The 13,409-nt window shown below is 52.0% G+C and overlaps 1 protein-coding gene across 4 annotated transcripts in view; it reads right to left on the minus strand.

The window, feature by feature from the left end:
* The window catches only part of Anpep (alanyl aminopeptidase, membrane), a 43,170-nt gene that overhangs the window by 7,414 nt on the left and 22,347 nt on the right, over nt 1–13,409 (minus strand). For 2 of the 4 annotated variants that reach the window (XM_087593675.1, XM_087593674.1), the window contains exons 2-15: nt 10,438–11,417; nt 9,926–10,068; nt 9,710–9,846; nt 8,194–8,320; nt 7,955–8,109; nt 7,689–7,802; nt 7,451–7,594; nt 7,236–7,301; nt 7,086–7,151; nt 5,077–5,252; nt 4,815–4,888; nt 4,084–4,217; nt 3,929–3,984; nt 2,228–2,375 (exon numbers count right to left, since the gene is read on the minus strand). In XM_087593675.1, the coding sequence (XP_087449801.1) occupies nt 2,228–2,375; nt 3,929–3,984; nt 4,084–4,217; nt 4,815–4,888; nt 5,077–5,252; nt 7,086–7,151; nt 7,236–7,301; nt 7,451–7,594; nt 7,689–7,802; nt 7,955–8,109; nt 8,194–8,320; nt 9,710–9,846; nt 9,926–10,068; nt 10,438–11,051 (2,154 nt within the window). In that variant the 5' untranslated portion in view covers nt 11,052–11,417. Of the gene's footprint in view, nt 1–2,227; nt 2,376–3,928; nt 3,985–4,083; nt 4,218–4,814; nt 4,889–5,076; nt 5,253–7,085; nt 7,152–7,235; nt 7,302–7,450; nt 7,595–7,688; nt 7,803–7,954; nt 8,110–8,193; nt 8,321–9,709; nt 9,847–9,925; nt 10,069–10,437; nt 11,418–13,261; nt 13,403–13,409 lie in introns of those variants that run through there. The other 2 variants (XM_087593677.1, NM_031012.1) reach the window with 2 other exon arrangements.

A 13,409-nucleotide genomic window follows, 5' to 3' on the forward strand; every position in this document is an offset into this window, starting at 1 on the left:
CAAGTCAACAAAGGAAAAAGGGAGACTTCAAAAGCTGAGTGATGACTACCCTCCATGAGAGACTAGAAGACATGCCACAGGACGCTAGGGCCAGCAATAGGAAGGAAGAATAAAACGTCCTTCAGGTGATGGACAAACACTGAAGGGACCCGCCCTGGGGGAGAGCAAAGAGTCACCAAGCTGGAAACTAGGAGGGGCATGAAAGCCAGGCCAAAGCAAGAGAAAGAAATGGAAACACTCAGATTTCCAGAAAGACATGAAGTGGACTACAGACCGGAAAGAAGTTCAGAGGAACAGTAAACACGTTCTGATTAACAGCACACCTATGTTCAAGCTGAAAAGACCCAGACTGACCCACCGGGACTGCCGCAAGAGCCCAGAAGTTTCCAGGAAGCAAAATTGGTCACACTCCAAGAACTGGAAAGGACAAAAGCACTGAGCAATTTCAACAGCAACTTGAGAAGGCTGGTGTCAATAGATCAAGACCTTAGACATTCTGGGGAATGATTTCCAATCTAGAAAAGCCAGCTTCCAAAGCCAGCTGAATTCAGTCCAGTGTGAACGCAAAATAAAAACTATGGCTGACCATCTGCCTGGGAAAACCCACTGGCCACAAACCATCTCAGAACTCTCAGAATATGTTCTCCCTGAGAGAAAATAAAGAAGACAGCCGTGGGGCTGAGGAAGCAGAGCACCGCACAGGCAGCAACAGTCTTGGACACGACAGAAGACTTTGGGAGATACAGGAACACTCCTGTGGGCTCAGGTCACCAAGCCTTACAGGACAGGGACACGAGTGCCAGCACAGACACACTCCAGCAGGCTTCGAAGGGAATGCTGACACTAGGTGTGTGCTGGATTGCTGATTTGATAAGTATTGTCGTTGAGCTACACACGGTACCAGCTTGAGAGGATTCTGGGCAAGCACAAAAGAGTTAAAAATCTGTTTACCAAAATGTGCATTTGGTATCCTAGGGCGATAGTGGAATTAAAAAAAAATTTGAAAAGAATTCCAGGCCAACCCACAAAGATTATCTAAAAAATAAACAAATAAGCCAACAAACAATAAAAAGAAACAAAACAAAAACCACCACCACCACCAACAAAAAAGAAAACCTGACTGGGGCATCATGGTTCAGTCAACCGAGAGTTTGCCATGAAGAATTGAGGTCAATTCCCAGAACACACACACACACACACACACACACACACACACACACAGAGTCAAGAACATCAGCAGTAACTGTAATCCCAGTGTAGGGAGCTGGTGACAGGAGGGTGCCTGGGACCAGCCTAGCTGGCCAGGAATAGTGGGCCCAGAGTTAGTGAGCTCAAAAAATAAGGTGAAGGGAGCAAAAGTGCTTGCTGCCCAAGTGTGAAGAAGAATTGAATCCAAGTCCACAAAACCTACATAAACACATGCCTGTAACCATGGTGCTTGAGTGGGCAAACATAGGTGCTGGCTAGCCAGGGCAGCCAAGATGGTATTGACTTCTGGCCTCCACATGCATATAAACACACACACACACACACACACACACACACACACACACACACACACACACACACAGCCCAAACCCCTAACGACGAAAGTCTCTTAAATGTCTACAGAGCTGTGAACATTCCGCAATGTGGGCATTGCGGTGTACATGACTCAGCCAATCCCAGCTGTTAGTCACGTATTTCTGTTTTCTTTGTCTGCTGTTTGCCCTTTTATGAAGGATGCTCAGGGTGTGGCCTCACCCTGAGCCAGTTCCTACAGGCTTGCTCTCTCCAGTGGGAGCTTCACACATCTAGGCCATGCTCTGAACGTGTCAAAGCCTGTAAGACCAGTCAGTGCTTTACTGCGGGGTTAGGGGTAGGGGATGCTGTGGTGGCCAGGCCCTCACCTCAGCAGAGACTGGTGCTGCTGGGTATACTGCCTAAGGCACATGGCTGGTAAGTAGGCCTTTAGCTTTCCAATGCAATGAAGTCCTCTCTAGGTCTTCCAAAAGCATTCATTTCTCGTGTTTCCAATGGGCAGACTTTGCTAGGGATCTTGTCTTCTTTTTTGGTGGGGGTGGGAGGGGGAAGAGGGCACCCACACTTCTAGCCTTCTCCGTGTCTGCTCCTTTTAGATCCCTTACTCCGATACCTTCCCCCAAGCCTGTTTTTTGAAAGAGCTTGGCCAGGTAGTGGAGGTAGCCCACTGGTGCAGGTTAGACCCTGGGATGTCAGCAACTCATACCTTCATGGGGCCGTAGACCTCCGAGCGGTCAAACATGAGCTTGAAGTAGTTCAGGCTGCTCAGGGCAGCCTCCCAGGGCATGTATTCTGTTTCACTGGCCAGGAAGAGGGTGTTGCTCAGCGGCAGAGTGATGGATAGCTTTCCAGCACTGGGGACAAACAGGAGGCCCAGATCAGCACCCACCCAGGCCAGGCACACTCTGAGAACCCTAGCCACAGGTTCTCAAGGACACACCTAAACTTGCATCTCCTGACCCTTTCATATTTTCCATGGGAGGAGAGACACAGGTGCCACGATTGGGAATCCAACCTTGGCCTACTGCCTGTCAACTTCTTTTACCTATCAGCCTCATTTTATTTAGTTCTTACTAGGATAATTTTAATTTTTTTGAGAAGAGGATATCTCTACATAACCCTGACTGTCCTGTGTAGACCATGCTGGCCTCGAATTCAGAGAGATCCACCTGCCTTCTGAAATTCTGGGATTAAATGTGTACCCCAGGCCTGGAGAGACGGCTCAGCGGTTAAGAGCACTGACTGCTCTTCCAGAGGTCCTGAGTTCAATTCCCAGCAACCACATGGTGGCTCACGACCATCTGTAATGGGATCTGATGCCCTCTTCTGAAGACAGCTACAGCATACTTATATATAATAAATAAAATCTTTTAAAAAAATGTGTATCCCAGCATTTATACCGACTTGGTATAATGAATAATGAATACTGACTTCCCCAAAGCCACAGAGACCCAGCTAGAGATCCACGCCCTTAGCTCTGCTGAACTTCTCTTGGATTTTTTTTTTTTTGGCTTTTACTTTTGTGTGCATTACGTGTGCTCGGGGAGAGGGGTGCTCCTCTGTCTGTATGTGCTCCTGTGGATGTGTGCGTATGTGCCTGCAGGTACGTGTGACTGTATCTGTATCTATGTACGTGGAGGGCAGAGGCCAATGTTGGGTGGGGGGGATCTTCCTCAATTGCTTTCCATCTTATTTCTTTGAGACATGAGTCTCTGACTGAACCTGGAACTCATTGAGCCCATGAGGCTGGCCAGTCAAGCTCAGGGACCTGCCTCTCTCCATCAGTGTCAGAGCTAAGGCAGCACACTGCCCTGTCGGCTTTTATGGGCTCAGAGAATCTAAACTCGGTTGTCCCTATGCTGTGGGACAAGCCCTCAGTCGTCTCTGCAGACCCTTCTACCGAGCTCTCCTAGCTGAGCCCTTCTCCCACCTTCTGTCTTAGGCTATCTGTGGGCGTTTGGTCCACAGATAACTCTGGGAAATGTCACTCATATCAAAGACCTCGCTCACCACCTCACCATAACCACCATGAGCATGCTATACTGGGAGGCAGAACAGGTGTTCATTAAGCATCATTTTTGCCCTCGTGCTCTGTCTCTTCTGTCCTTCTCAAGTCAGATTTTTTTTTTCTTTTTAAAGCACCAAGCACATGTTTGGTGTGCACATAGCCCTCGGGCAAGCTGGGGCTGTGGGTAGGAAGTGGGCAGTGGAGTAGGAGAGCCCAGTGTGTGGCGGCTACGACACTTGGGGTAAGGGGCTCTGATGCCATCGGAGTCCTTATCTGTGAAATGGCCACATGGGGACCATGGGATGCTGCCCTGGGAGCACCTGACACGGCCCCGGTGGGCATCACGGGGTTCGCCGTCAGTCACAGGCTTCTGTGCTGCTCAGCCAAGAGGGCACTCACCTGGCTAGGTTGAAGGAGTCGTGGATAATCTGCGCACGGTTGATGACAGGGATAACCTAGAAGCGGAAACAGTGTGACTAGACTTACAGCACGGGGTAGACCTTGAATCTGATAGCTCAGCATACCATGGGACACAGAAAAGCTGGGGTACTCACAGAAAGGTCTGTTTGCAGCTGATTCTGAATCTTCCTCCAGTTGTTTTCATCATAGTTAACCTGGTAGTAGCCGGTTACATTAATGTTCAGTAAGAGCCATTCATTGGAGGATGTTTGGAATTCTGCACTCTGGTCTGTAGGGTAAGGCAGAGAGCAGGGCTGGGTGGAGTGTGCCCAGAAGGTCATGAAGGACCCTGAGCCTCCTCTCAGCATCCATCTTGCCTAGCCAGTTTCCACTGGTACCCTGCATGTGACACAGTTCACTTTCTGGGCCTTTGCATGGAAGTGACCCCCTCGCTCCTGGCTCAGCACTCCGGTCACCCCAGCCAGACTCTACCGTCGACCGTTAGAGGGTCCCTGGATGTTTCTGACTGCATGCCTTCCTTCACCTGCTTCTGAGCGACTGGCCTTTGTCTCTGACTCCCCTCAGTATCTGGTCCCATAAGGCAGCTCCTTGTACCTGCCAATCACTGTCCTGAGCATTTTACTAGAAATCTCTCCTATCATTCTCTCACCACTCAAAGGAGCAGGAAGACCAGAGGGGAATGGTAGCTTGCCTGAGACCACAAAGAAGCAAGGTGACCATTGGAAACGAAGATAACAGCTCCATTTGTTGAGTGAAATAATGAAGGGAATCTTCACTCAGCTCTCCCCAAACCCACAACCCCACCCCACCCCACTCCCCGAAGAACACGGGCCAAGAGCCAGCAGATAAGATGGGGCTAGGTTACTTTTCTCGGTCTCCAGCCAGTAGTGATCCTCCTTTCCATTTTTGAGATACGGAATGGGCACAATCCAGAGGTAACTGCAGTGAGAGACCATGACCCAGAGTGATGATGGGTAACTCTTGGGCACGCCAGCCTAAGGTACCCCTCTCAGGTGCCCACTGACCGCCCAACACTGATACCAAATGTCACTGAGCTCCTAACCGTACACACTCACCTCCCTTGTGTCCCACCCTTCCCAGGGACCCTGGTGGCATTATCTGCTCACTTAAAATCTGAGGGGCGGGTAGGTTTGGAAGTGGGGTCCAGGAGGAAGTGTTCCTGGTAGATTTCTCCCGTACTGGTGTTCACAGTGATAACAGGAAAACCCATCTGTAGAATCCATCGGTCCATGATGGTGCTCACTGAGGCTGGGAGTTTGATAGCTGTCTGACTGTCCACTGCCTGTTCAGGGGACACAGTGTGGCTGTCAAACCACTATCCTCCCACACCCAGGCAGCCTCTGCGGATTCTGGCCAGCCTAGGAGTGTGGTGTCACTAATTCAGGGAAGTGGGGCAGAGGATAAGGGAGCCTGTCTAGCTCTGTCTCTCCTGGTCTGCCCAGAGCTGGGTGAGCTGAGCTGCAGAACCTCTTGGCTTCTAGCTAGTTTCATTGTTGGCACACCTGTATGTGGCCCCCAGATATGGCCCATGCCTAGGGCACTTTCTGAATGTTTAGAGATGAGAAGAACAAAGAGGAGACAAAACGTTGCCCGAGGTCACAGGCAGGAGCAAGGGAAAGGGCTGTGGGTCTGAAAAGGGCTGTGGGTCTGGAGGCAAAGTACCCCCGGTAGAAGAGAATGGGATGCCAAAGCCCTTGTTACTGTCCACTCAGGTCTATCTCATCGTTTCCAAACGCTTGGGCAGTACTTTTGTAATCACAGCAAAAAGCCAGTGGCATCTGCTAGTAACTGAAGCTGTGAACCCCTGAAAGCTGGGCAGAAGAGAAGCTGTCAGTAAGCAAAGTTCGGGGTGGGGGGGGGGCAGTAGATGGGGAAGGGAAGGAGGTAAGCTTTGGTGGAGGGCAGGAAGGCAGGTGGTAGAGGAAGGATCCCAGAAGGCGCCACCCAGTCAACTGCCAATCAGGGTGGAGAGGTTGGGTCTGCAGATAGGGTGAGGGGGAGGGGAAGGGGTGGGGTTAGGGGGTCGTGATCTTGAGACTAGGTCCTGCCCAGTTGTGACTCTGTGACATCCCCTGCCCAGTGAGATGGCCTCGGGGGCCCAGAAAGACACAATAGAGCAGCCAGGGAGTTGTTGGACAGGATGTCAAGGCCCTAGGACTCTTGGAAGAGTAAGGATGGAGGAGAGGTAGGCTAGGCAGAGGAAGAGTGGGCAAAGTCTGTAGAGAAGACTGGAGGGCACGGAGGGGGAGGGGAGACAAAGTGACAGGGGCTCATGGGAAGGGTGGACTCCAGCCTGAAAGAGAGGCAGGACAGAGAGCAGCCTCTGGGCAAGGCAGGAGGGCTTGGAATGTGAGGAAGCTGGCACAGAGGGTCAGAGTCTGCATCCATTGTGCTGGTGTGTGCAAGGATGTGCCAGGTAGGGAAGGCCACGGGGCACAGGGCAGCTGGGAGGGGTCAGTCAGTTAAATGGCTGGTTCCAAAGTTCTGGCAGAGGAAAGCAAAAAAGGAGGAGGAGAAAGAAGAGGAAGGGGATAGAGGAGTAGTCTGGTGTAGGAGCCCTGAGGCTCATATTCTCAGTGCTAAGTGACCCACAAGGCTCACCGCGGTGCAGCTAAGCAAGAACCCGAAGTGGGTCAGCTCTGGTGGTGCAGGTGCTAGGATATGCTGAGGAGGGAGAGGCAGGCGGATCTCTGGGTTCGAGGCCAGCCTGGTCTACAGGATAAGTTCCAACAGCCGGAGCTATACAGTGAGAGCTTGTCTCAACAAAACAAAAGAAAAAGCTGGATGTCTTGGCGTGCATCTATAATACCAGCAGTCCCTCCTAAGGGAAGATGGGGAGTGTTCATGCAGAGAAACAAGGTATCCCCTGCCTCAGAAACAAGATGGGAGAAGCAACTGAAGAGAACCCTTTTAAAAAAATAAGGAAAAGGTGAGCTAGGAGCAGGGTTCTTACCCACCCTCTTTATGGATCCATCTTTATACCCATTTTATAGATGAGCCACTGAGGCTCCCGACAGTTTGCCAGGATTACTGAATGCAACAGCTGGGTACAGTCTCTCACATGCTGTCCCCAGGGACTTTGGGCCTTAGGACCTGAATGGAAAAGGCTTGTTACCTGCTGAAGGTGTTCCCACAGGTCCAGATAAATGGTGTTCGAGTATTGGAAGGTGTGGAGGTAAGACTGTGGAGATAACAGACCTTGGTAAGGGCTGGGTTATGCTGGGGGAAACCACCATGCAGAGGCCCTGCCTGGAGCTATACTCACCGAAAGGCCCTTCTTGAACAGGTCCTCTGTCAGGAAGCTGGACAACATCCTAAGGACTGAGGCTCCCTGGGGTTGGATGAGAGAGATCAGCAGGCCAAGCTGGCTACCAGGGGAAGCATTCCCAGAGTGGCAGCTGTGATGAGGCTCCCTGTGGGATGTATCCCTTCCCACCCCAACTCCACGACTCCCAGGGCCCCCAAGAAGCCAGGAGGCACCTTGCTGTAGGTGATGCTGTCAAACAGCTCACTGATCTGGGCTGGCGTGTTGACCTCGTTGGCAGGGCTGGACAACGGGTGGGAGGAAGCGAGCGCGTCCACGGCCATCACACGGTACACATCATTCAGTACTATGAGGTCTTTCTGTGGAGTCCCCAGATACCATCAGGAGACCAGAAGGGGTGTCATAGACACTCCGGTCTTCCACTTCGGCCCCACTCCCACAATGGAGTCTCACCAGATTCCAGGTGGGCTCTGCATAGTCAGCACCCAGAAATTCCACATAGGAGGCAAAGCCCTCGTTCAGCCACAGGTCATTCCACCAATCCACGGTCACCAGGTTGCCAAACCACTGCAGGGGACACAGGCGAGCCTTTGAGCCTCACAGGCCTTGCCGTCACTAATGGCACATAGCCATGCACTGGCTGTGTACTGACACAGGCCAGGTGAGGACTTGACATCCCAAGGTCTTTGCTCCTTCTTGGTTCTCCCACAGCCACCCACCTGATGGGCCAGCTCATGGGCAATCACAGTGACCACCCGCTCCTTGTTGCTAATGGAGGAGGACTGAGGGTCAAAGACCAGGGCACTCTCTCGGTAGGTCACGAGCCCCCAGTTCTCCATGGCTCCAGCGTTGAAGTCAGGCAGGGCAATCTGGTCTGTGGAGAACAGCCAGGTGTCAATGGGAGGCGTCTGAATAGGGATCCCAGTGCTACGTCCATGAAGGTCCCATGCTCACTCACCAGATTTTTCTAGAGGGTAGGCTGTATTATAATGTTGGGCAAAGAAGTTTAGGATAGGGCCTGTGACTTGCAGAGCGTAATCACCATGGCCCTCATCAATGGCACTGGGCCGAGCCCAGATTCGAATCTGCAGAATGAAAGGGAGGAGGTCAGGTTTAGGGTCCTCTGGGATCCTGAGGAGAGTAGGTAGAGTCCCAGGATACAAGGAACTAGAGGTCTCTGATAAGTCAGGATGGACACCAACTTGATTAAACAGAGAAAGCATGGTCACACGCCTATAAAATCAGCAAGAATTTAGAATATAGAGGCCAAAGCAAGAGGGTCACAAGTTCAAGGCCAGCCTGGAAATCTTAGTGGACCCTGTCTCAATATTTAAAACAGAGGGACAGATGGATCACTCAGTCGCTGTGCTGACTAATTTTATGTTAGCAGGCTAGAGTCATCTGACAGATGAACCTCACTCGAGGAAATGCTTCCAGAAGATCTGTCTGGAGGCAAACCTGCAGAGCATTCTCTTAATCAGTGATTGATGTGGGAAGGTCCAGCCCATGGTGGGTGGTGCGACCTCAGGGCTGGGTGGTCCTGAGTTCTAAAGAAAGCAGGCTGAGGGCTGGAGAGATGGCTCAGTGGTTAGGAGCACTGACTGCTCTTCCAGAGGTCCTGAGTTCAAATCCCAGCAACCACGTGGTGGCTCACAACCATCTGTAATGGGATCTGATGACCTCTTCTGGTGAGAACTAAGACAGCTACAGTGTACTTATATATAATAAATAAATTTAAAAAAAATAAGAAAAGAAAGCAGGCTGAGTGAGCCCTGAGGAAGCCAGTAAGCAGCAGCATCCCTCCATGATCTCTGTACCAGCGTTGCTTCCAGGTTCCGTCTCTGCTTGAGTTCTGGCCTGACTCCCTTCATTGATGGATCACTATATGGAAATGTGAGCCAAATAAACTCTTTTTTCTTCCATTTGCTTTTGGTCTCCGGGTTTCATCCCAGCCATAGTAACCCCTGTCTACAACAGTGGTCAAGAGCTCTTCAGGAAGATCTGAGTTCAATTCCTAGCACTCACTGTTTGTAACAGGCAATAATTGTAACTTCAGTTACAAGGGATCTGATGCCCCCTTCTGGCCTCCAAGGCATGGGAGTGCTACATGGACTTACCTGTAGGCAAAACACCCACACAGAGAAAATAAATTCGTTCTAAATTAAAAACAAGTCACTGGGCGTGGTGACACACAACTTTAATCTCGGCACTCAGGAGCAGAGGCAAGTGGATCTCTGTGAGTTTGAAGCCAGCCTGGTCTTTAGAGCAAGACAGGACAGAGACAGGTTCAGGACAGAGAGTTTCTCAATTCTACACCTGAGAAACCCTGTCTGGAAAACGAAAAAAAGTTCCAGGGTCACTCATAGCTGGAACTCAACAGCCTAACAACTCAGAAGCTAGTCCTGAGAAAACCTGAGAAGGTCCTTCAAGCCAGGGCCAGGTCCGACCCATGACATATAGCCCCGGGCCCATACCTGGACTCTATTGGGTGAGACGGCTTCTACATATTTGAACTCGCTCACGATATAGGCCAGCAGGTATGTGGACATCTTCGGGGTAGGGTGGAACTCAGTGACGTTCCAGGAAGGATCTTCCTGAAGGGTCCTGGAATCTGAGCATGGGACATGTAAGTGTGTGGGCTTCCTGCTCTGCGCTCCAGTTCAGGGCAAACCCAGGGCAGCCAGGCTCACCTTTGGGAAGCATGTTAGACAGAGCGGTGAGGTTGTTGGGGTGGATGAGCGTGATGTTGAATGAGGCCTTCATGGCTGGCTCATCGAAGCAAGGAAAGGATTTTCGAGCATCGGCAGCCTGCATCTGTGTGGTGGCCACCACTCTGTCCAAAGCAGTGTGTTAGAGAGGTGCTAGGAGCATAGTTTTAGGCTACAGAAGATGGCTGTACCAACCTGCTTACTCCCCTTCACCCAGCCCCACACAGCCTCAGGATCCTGACCAACAAGCTACCGTGGGAGACCAAACTTCCAGATGCCATCTAAGCCCTGGCAGGCTCCGCACCGGTGTGAGCTGAGTCCCAGATAATTTTCTCTCCTCTGAACCTGTCTATCCAAGGAACCCTTCCATCCCACCACCCAGTACCCACCAGGAAATGTCTCCCCCTACAAATAAGCAATGGAGCTACTGAGGTCCCATGAAGCTTCCAGCCCCTCCCTCCCCATAACCCCAGCTGCAGCCCCGTGCAACCTACTTCTTGTTGCCACCTTCCATGTACTCGCTGCGGTAGAAGCCAGCCAGATCATCAGCCAGCTCCCCCTGGAACTCACTGTCCATCTCGTACTGATGGCCCTTTACCAGGGAGCCCTGCAGGTGCACCACCAGGTACTCCGTGCGCTCTACCAGTTCCGTTGTGTCGATGTTAGGTGCCGGAGTGTCACCCAGGGCTCGCAACGCCACCCTGTGGTTCCCTTTGTTGGTGTAGTTGAGCTTCTTGCTGTGGATAATGATGACATTTGTGGTCTCGTTGCAGGTAAAGCGGACAGTACTGGAACCTTTGAAGATGTACAGGCCCTGCTCGTTGGGGGTGAGGTAAGGCCTCAAGGTCACCTGGTAGGAGTCGGGTATAAGAGTCTTAGGCAAGCGATACTGGTTCCAAGGTTTGCTTTCATCTATAGCAGGGTTGGTAGTTGAGGTGGTGGCTGAGGTGCTGCCTGGGAGCGTGGGGGCTATGGCAGAGTTCTCCGCATTCCTGTTCTTCTCCTGAGCGTAGACCACCGACAGAGCTATGATGGTGCATACGGCTGCCACACCTAACAGGATGCCCAAGATGCCCAGGGTCTTGGAAATGTAGAAACCCTTGGCCATGATGCTGGTGGGCAGGGAGCTCGGAACAGCTCAGGCCAAGAAGAAAGCAGAGTAGCCCCAGACCAGCTTATATCTTCCCAGGGGGAGGAGCCCCACCGCCTTTGGTCAAATATTAACCAGCGCTCAGGCGAAGGTCACTAGGCTGGACAGGGGTCTACTCTGCTTGGGCTCTGGAGAGATCAGAAACGAAACTGTACAGAGCTGGCTTCAGGGCGCACGGGATAGATGACTGCTGTAACCAACACAGTGGGTAGTTACAGGCTGCAGGCGACCTGGATGGTGGGGGATCAGCTGGAGCTGGGGCTGACGGGCAGGCTGCAGGCTTGGCACCCAGAGGCAGGGGGAAAGGCGGTGACACTAATCTTCCTGCAAGCAGAAATGGAGAGAACAGTCTCATGAGGACGGAGGTTAGACTCAGGGAAGGATTCACCAGGCTCCAGGACGGGCAGGCAGAGCAGAATGAAGCCAGTTCCCAGCAGGTCATCATAAGCACACTGGCTCCACCTTGGGGCTGGGATCCTCGACAGATGTCAGGCTTCTTTGAACATAGCTCAGATTCCTCCCCTTTCCCTCCTGACCAACTTCTCTTCCCTCAGCAATCCAAGGAAGGCAAATGAATCTCTCTCTCTTCTCTCCTCTCCCCCCCTCTCTTCTCTCTCTCTCTCTCTCTCTCTCTCTCTCTCTCTCTGAAGAGTTACAAAAGGTGACTCTACAGTCCAGGACCTTTTCCTCTCACGAGTAAATTACAGTGTTTCCCATTCAGTTTTACCTAAGGGGAAACACATGAGCCGCCCCAAGGTGGACACTTACAGCTAAGCCCTTCCTCCCCACGCACAGCCTTGCCCTCTGCTCTCTATCCTGGGTAATCACGAACACATTACTTACCAACTCCATAAAACAGGCCCTTACCGTTCTCCTTCACCTGTCCTGCCTCCCAGACAGCCACACTGGCTGATGCTCACCCCAACATCCAGCTCACCCCCCTTCCTCACAGCCTCTAGCAGGCCCTGCTGTAGTCTCATAAACTCCCTGCTTCCAGCAGACCCCTTAAAACTACTCATCACACATCGGGCTATTACATTCCACTGTTTCAAATCTTCCTTTTGCTCCATAGAACTCGGGCCCCACCTTCCTAAGGGGAGCCACACACGGTATTCAATCAGCCCATCCACTCCTCAGCCTCACCCCAGGAACCCCACCCGACACAGTTGCTCACTTCTTACCCTCAACCCAGGAGCACCCTACCCCCAACACACACACACACACACACACACACACACACACACACACACACACAGTCCATCAGCCTTCATCTGGCCCCTCTACCTCTGGGCCTTTGAGAAGCTGCCCACCCTCCCTGACCCCTGCAGTCGGGATGGACTGGACATAGCACTATGTACTTCTTCAGATCCCTATACGTCAGCATGGGTTCCTCCCCTATGTGGTGGTAACATGGGCTGGGGACTTCAGGCTTGTAAGAAGCATTGGACCTTGGCTATTTCTGATCCCGGACTTGGCTCTGTGTCAAGCACCTAGTTGGTACTCCATTTGCATCTGTTGTGTAGATGCCCACATATGGGACTGAGCAAATGAACAAGTCTTTCCAGAAGAAATCCCTTTTTGAAGTTCCCCAGCCTTTATCTCCACCCTGCCCCTGCCCATAGGAGAACTACTGGCCTCCTCTGAGCCCTCTTCCAGCCCATCTGATTCTTCAGGCCTTCATCCACCTGCCACCCTGCCCCCGGCCTTCAGGGAAGTGTGTTGAACATATGGAGGGTGACACAGGTGTGTGGAGTTGCCTTCTACTCTGGCGAGCCGGGCCAGCATCTGTGTTTGAGGTGTCTAGAACTTCTGGTGGTCTACCTTTCAGGCCAAGAATACACAGAACTCTCTGGGCTCCCCCACCTTTGACAGCTGAGCCCCAGAGCCTGAATCTGGAAGGAGAGTAGACATCACTGCAGTGAACAGAAGCTGTATCTATCAGGTCTGGGCTGATGGCCAAGGGGCATGAGTGGGAAACTCTGTTGGAAAGATACATAATGATACACCAGATTGTAGCGATAGGGGTTGAGGCCTCAAAGGGTTTCACAAGGGCCCCAGGCTTCCTCCAGCAGAGCCACCTTGACGGTGCCAGCTAATATCCTAGGGGCTATGCCCCTAACCTCACACCCCTTCATCAAATCCCCAACAGGGTCTGTTTGCCCCCCTACCTGATTAGCAGGCAGACCCACAAGTCCATTCGGTTAATCCCCTCTCCAAACAAAGAGCTAGATTCTGCCCGGCCCTCTGGTCTCTTCCTGTTTGCTTTGGACATGGACCATGGGCCAGCTGGCCAAATTCTGGGTTCCTCTGCTAAGG

The sequence above is a fragment of the Rattus norvegicus genome, chromosome 1 (assembly GCF_021556685.1).
Source record: "Rattus norvegicus strain SHRSP/BbbUtx chromosome 1, alternate assembly SHRSP_T2T, whole genome shotgun sequence".
Lineage (NCBI taxonomy): Eukaryota > Metazoa > Chordata > Mammalia > Rodentia > Muridae > Rattus > Rattus norvegicus.